General features: G+C 55.7%; 1 protein-coding gene across 1 annotated transcript in view; it reads right to left on the reverse strand.

Moving 5' to 3' along the window:
• ZNRF1 (zinc and ring finger 1) overlaps positions 1–5998 on the reverse strand; it is a gene marked incomplete at its 5' end in the record, with an annotated part of 28923 nt that extends 22925 nt beyond the window's left edge. The window contains one exon of the mRNA XM_044433920.1: positions 5770–5998. Within this exon, the coding sequence (XP_044289855.1) occupies positions 5770–5998 (229 nt within the window). The remainder of the gene's footprint in view (positions 1–5769) is intronic.
• Positions 5999–6000: the final 2 nt, after the last annotated feature.

The following is a 6000-nucleotide window of genomic DNA, read 5'->3' on the forward strand; positions in this document are numbered from 1 at the left end:
CCCAGGCCAGCGGCAAACGATACTCTTGTCCTGCAGTTGCTGACAACAGCACCAAACGGACGAGGGCTGGGCCTTTCAAGACAGCGACCTGGATGGCGGTCAATTTGCTGCACGGCCCAGGAAACCAGCTCCAACACCCGGCCTCTTCTCAAGAGCACGGGGAGGACATCCTAGTGATGCAAAGCCCGGCTTTGCTTGCTCAGATCTCACCGGAGCGTCTCCTGCGCCGGGGCAGCAGCTCAACACACGGAGCCGCCAAGAGGGTTCGATCCAAGGTTGCCTTGTAGGCAACCGCGACCAGCTTGGCTTCCCATCGCTGACTTCCAACACAAAACTCGCTGAGCTTTCACCACAATATGCTGGAGTGATTATGGCGCCGAATCAGGGCCAGTGGCAGATTTCAGGGTCAAACTGAAACACAGGTGACCCTTGCCTTCATCCATGTATCTTACTACTGCTCTTGAAGACGAGTCTCTAGCCTGTGGACCAACCACTGCCCACAGGAGTGCACCAAACTGTTTGCCTCTCTCCTGGCATGGAAAAACTCTTGCGGCAATCAGCAGTTGTTCCAAGATAAGAACTTTTCCCTCCACTGAGAGAGTAAATTTTCTTTTTAAAGATTCATCAGAGGAAAGTCCTTACCTCCAAGAAGCAGCTGATTAGAGATGACGGTCCTCTGTCAGGAAATGACGTGGGCCCCCCAGAGGAAGCCTGCTTACTTCTGAGGCTTGTCCTGCTTACTTCTGAGTACTCACGAAGGAAGCAATTTTGTGGGGTTGAGACACTGGCTGAGGGACCGGAGGACACTGAGGAAGAGGAGAGCTGGAACCCGACCTGCCCCCCAGGGCTAGGATGGAGAGCGCTGCACACACTGCGCTCGAGGCAGGACAACTCAGAGGGAAGGGAGGAGGTTCCAGTGGGCAGAAGGGGCGACAACCCTGCACCTTTGCCAGCGGCCTTTCCCCCTTCCTGAATATGCAGGGCAGGAGGAGATGAAAACAGCTTCCGCTTCCACTATCCCTCCCACTCTGCATTAGATAAACAGACGTTTCAGACTTCAAGGACCACACCAGTCCTCACAGATGCAACGGAAGGGACGACGCTCTTGGGATCGCGTCCTGGCCCCATCCCAAATAGCATGTGGTCCCCTTAATCACAGAACAGCAGAGTTGGAAGGGGCCAGGAAGGTCATTGGGTCCAACCCCCTGGTGTTGCAGGACACCTCGTTACACCCCCCCACTTGACCATTCCTCGGCTGGAATTCGACCCTGGGCCAAAGAAGGGTCCTCAGGGGATGGGGCCCGGAAGACGAGGCTGCCCCAGACGGTGCATCTTCCACAGGAACAGGGATGCCTTGGACACACCAGCCCAACAGGTGAGACTCACCTGTCCAGGGCAGCCTTCCCAGCATGGCCAGCCATGGTCAGGAATGCTCGGAGCTACAGCTGTGCACACAGATTGGGCGGGGCTGGTCCAGAGGGTTATTCTACTGCCCCGGGAAGAAAAAGCCACAGCTGCTGCCCAGGGGGGTCCTCAGCCCTGGGCTTTAGTCCCCACTCAGCCATGCAGCGCACTGGGTAACTAGCCCTCCTCGTAGGGTTGTTGTGAGGATAAAACAGAGAGGAGCAAAAATTATGTAAGCGACTTTCGGTTCCTCGTAGGGAAAGGGCGGGGGACCTGAATGAATGAATGAATGCATCACAGGAACTCTGCAGCCTCATTGGTGGGACATTCCACTCCAGTGCCTTACTTTTGCCGTCAGGGCCATCAAAGGCATCCAAAAAAATTGCCAGGGGCCAGGAGCAAACCAGTGGCCTGATTGCCCATGAACGACCCATCAGCAGAGGCCACGGGGATTCGCGCCAGGAAACTGCGGCTAAGGAGAGGCTGGAGCTGCTTTCCACAGGCTGACCCCCTGCGGATGTGCTGGATTACAACTCCCATTTGCCATTATGGCTGGGGTTGATGGTAGCTGCAGTCCAACAAAACTGGAAGAGGATCACTCAACCTTGGGATCAGCGCCCCCCCCCCCCCCAGGAGCTGGAGAACTAATCTTTGTATGAACAGCCTGCTCTTGCAATAAAGCATACCTTAGGGGAGAAAATGCCATCCGTTTTGGGCGGGCATAAAAACCTGTTTTTGCCCAGTTGCCTGAAACAAGCCAGAGACTTTTTGGAAGCTCTGCAAAGGTTGTTTTTCTCGCGCTCAGGTCACAAGTAATTAAACTTAGGCGTGTGGAGGCAGGTGAGCTACTAATTTGCGGGCGATTAACTTTCTCGTTAATTTATTTGTAAGGCAGAGTTCATTAAAGCACTCTTCTGTGATATCAGCTAGGATGGGCTCATTTCGAGCTGGAGCTGCTGGTTTGCTTCTCCAAGCAAAGAATCAGGCCTGGCCCAAAGAAATATGATACAGAGGAGACTAAGAGAGCAGAGTTTCATTAGATTAGTCCGAAGACCACATCAAAGCCCAGATTCAGCCGTTTGCACCGTTCGTCACAGCCTGGACGGGCACATGGCTGGGGGGATGCTGCCAACCCCCTTGAATTCCACAGAAGCGGGGAGAACATTAAATCGGAAAATAATAAATACCCTTGAGAGGCAGAACTCGGAACCTGGCAATCTGTTTAGTGCTACACTTTCTCTACTGTCATAATAGGCAGGTCTGTGCTTACCTGGCCAACGCAGGTAACCACAGGATAAATCCCACAGAGATTTTGCGAGGGTTTTCCTGCTCTCCCTCTTGGAACTGGAGGCCTGCCTTCCCCAACCCTTCCCCAAGGCAGTGCAGTGCCCTCTGAATGTGTCAGACTACAACCCCCATTGCTCTGCTGCTGAGGGATTATGGAAGGTGTGATCTAGCCCATCTGGACGGTAACCGTGCTGGGGGAGGCTGGCTTGGAGTCAAGCACCAGGGAAGGGCCGGTGCATTGTGCACTGTGACCTTCACAGGGAGTCGGCTCCTTCCCTGGAAAGAAGCACCCTTCTCCGCAACGGGACATCAAGGATATTGCTGTGCACAAACAGCCACGCAGAAAAGCCCTCAGCGGTTCAGGGAACTGTCAGGTGATGGAAAACATTAATTGCAAGATTAACCTAATTATTTGGATGCTGAAGACATGGATTTTTAATCAGCTCTGTCAGAGCCTTCATCTGAGAAAGGGTGTCAAGTGATGAAGACACAACGGCTGTCAAATACCCACGTACACCACCAGATCCTTCTCTCTTAGCTATTCCAGGGGAAATTAGCATTTCCTGGCCATAAATCTATACTGAGGCAGCATAATATTTTGGACAAATGTATGACCCTATTCAGCAGTCTATAAACTTGAAGATAAACAAACAAAACATAGAAACATAGAAACAGAGTGAGTCAGAAGGGGCCTCCCGGGCCATCTAGTCTGACCCCCGGCTCCAGCTGGCTCCACTCACGACATGCCCACCATGTGCATGTCCAGCCTGTCCTGGAGCACCCTCACGGATGGGGCCTCAGCCACCTCCCGTGGGAGCCCATTCCACACCCTCGGGGTCCTGACTGTCAGGAAGTGCTCCCTGGCATCCAAATGGAACCTGGGTTCCATCTAAACAGAACAAACTTCTGACTCATGCAGAACTTTCTTCTGGAGTGACAAGAATTCAAAATACAGACAGAGCAGCACCACTCTTAAACATGGCAAGTAAAATGAAGGCCCGCGGATCTGAAGAGGAGCAACCTTGCTTACCTGAGAGACCTGCTACCCCTCACCTGCCACTAATGGATTAGCGAGATGCTCAAGCAAGAAATACAAAGACGCTAAATCACGGGATATTTTCCCGACTTGAGCACTACTGCGTCAATGAGGTTCTGCGAAGGTACAAGTTGGACAGGCAAAATACGGTTTTAACAATATTTGGAAGGGGAGGGAATACATTAGGAAAAGGCCAGTATGGCTCAGATCCCTCACTATCATTGAGGGTGATATTTTGCGCAATTAAGCAAGTACCAGATAGATGACTAAAGCCAAGAAGCAAGCGACTTTCTCTACTCCCTGCTAGAACCTGGCTGCAGATTACCTTGCTTGAAGGCATCGCTTGGATCATGCATGTTGGCTTCCTGCAACACAGAGGGTGGAACGCTCGAGCAGTATTCAGTGCACACTCTGGAGGGCTTCGGTCTGCTTCAACCGAGTGGGACTTTACTTCCAAGTTCACACGGGCAGGACGGGGCTGTGCATGACCCTGTTTGCCACGCCATGCCACACTTCAAATCCCATTTTCTATCAGCTTCCTCTGCAGACTGATCTGACCAGAGCGAGCTGGGAAACCCCCTTCTCACAATCAGGCGTGTTCCTTGTCAGCTAAAACTTTCCACACCAGGCAATAGGCCCTCTTCCGTTTGCTGTGACGTAAGCCAAGGTAAACACACCACGGATACGATGTATGGACACCCTGCCCACCCCACCTCGCACCGCCAGAGTGGTATATTTCTGAGAGCCTTCTCTGGACTGCAGGGAGAACTAGGCCCGCTCACCGAGACATCGGAAGGTTGTGCCTACGCCTCCCCCACCGCCTGCACCAGGACACACTCTGTCTCCAGGAACAATGACAGCCCACCTGGCTCAGACATTACGAAAACCATGCAGCGGATTTCTAGCCCAGGAATCACCGCAAGAGCTGCAATGCCACAGCCTACAGAGGCCCTGCCCTCTCTAAACTGCTCCAACTAACCGTGGCCTTCGGCTGGCATAACTTACAGAGGTGGGCCATATTTGGCCTTCCAGATGTTTGCGGCCCGCCAGGTGTTCTGGCCTATGGGTTGCCCATCCCTCATCTAGCCCACCCCCGTTTCAAGCAGGCGTCAGCCATCCTTCCACAGAGTTCACAGGTCGTGTGCCCAGACCACACGGTCTGTCCAGGCTTTCTCCCCAGCCCCCGTTTCTGAAAGGAGGAGGACACAAGTTATAGGGTCGCCTTTCTGGCATTGATCCAAAGGGGGAGAGGAGGAACATGGGCAGAAAAATGCAGGGGTTCTCGCCATAGCAAAGCGCCTCCTTCCCCAGAGAGCTCACGGAAGAGAAGGCTCCCAAAGACACCGTGGCCTTGTGAGCAAACTCCTTGCGTGTACACAGACCACGTTTACCGATCCCACGGGAGCCTCAGTGCCACGGCAAGCCTGCCACGTGTGTCTAACCGTGCCAAAGGGCAGGGGAGTACCACAGCCCCCACACCTCAGTTCCTCGGTGACCGCCAGCAGCTGGCTGCGGATGATGGGAGTGCTGCACTGCTGCCAGGCACCCCAAGAGGCCGCAGAAACGTTTCCGGAGCAAAACGAGGCAAGGAAGCCCACGCCTTTCCAAGCTGGACACAGCAGGACATGCTGCAGCCGGGACCCCCCACAGACAACGCCTGCTCCCCACACTTCTGGGGGGTGGGACCGGCTCGAGGGCAGGGCTTTCTCACTGCTCAAACAGGAAACAAAAAAAGCTGCGATACATTGAGGGTTGCCGGGAAATGTCAGGGGCGCAGGAGAGCGTGGGCCCCTGACCCCTTCAGGGACAGCGAGGAGCTCACAACCCCTTGCTCTGTAACAGCAGGGCTGGCCGGAGGAAGAAGCACCTCAGCCGGGGGAGCGGGTCCTCGTTCCGCGTCCCTCCCAGGCAGCACTGCAGGGGTGATGGCGGGACTCGCCACCCGCCCACCGTGCCAGGCCGTGCCGGGCCCTGCTGCTTCCCCGCCGGCGAGGGGCTGCTGGCCCCCGGGAAGGCGCCCCCCGCCCCGAGCCGCCACTCACCGCTGTGCGAGCTGAACCAGCGGGGGCCGAGGGGGAGAGGCAGCGCGTCGGCCAGCGATGCCCTGGAGCCCAGGTAGAGCATCCCGTCTCTCGGGTGACCGCCTCCCGTCTCCTGGTAACCGTTGCCATGGGCGAAGGGGGAGGAGTCCGCGCCCGGCCCGCCGCCGCTGCCGGGGCCCCGCTCCGCATCGCCCGCCGCCGCCGGCGCGGGGCCGGGGGCGGCGGCCGCGG

Source organism: Varanus komodoensis, unplaced genomic scaffold (genome assembly GCF_004798865.1).
Source record: "Varanus komodoensis strain SLA01 unplaced genomic scaffold, ASM479886v1 scaffold27, whole genome shotgun sequence".
Classification (NCBI taxonomy): domain Eukaryota; kingdom Metazoa; phylum Chordata; class Lepidosauria; order Squamata; family Varanidae; genus Varanus; species Varanus komodoensis.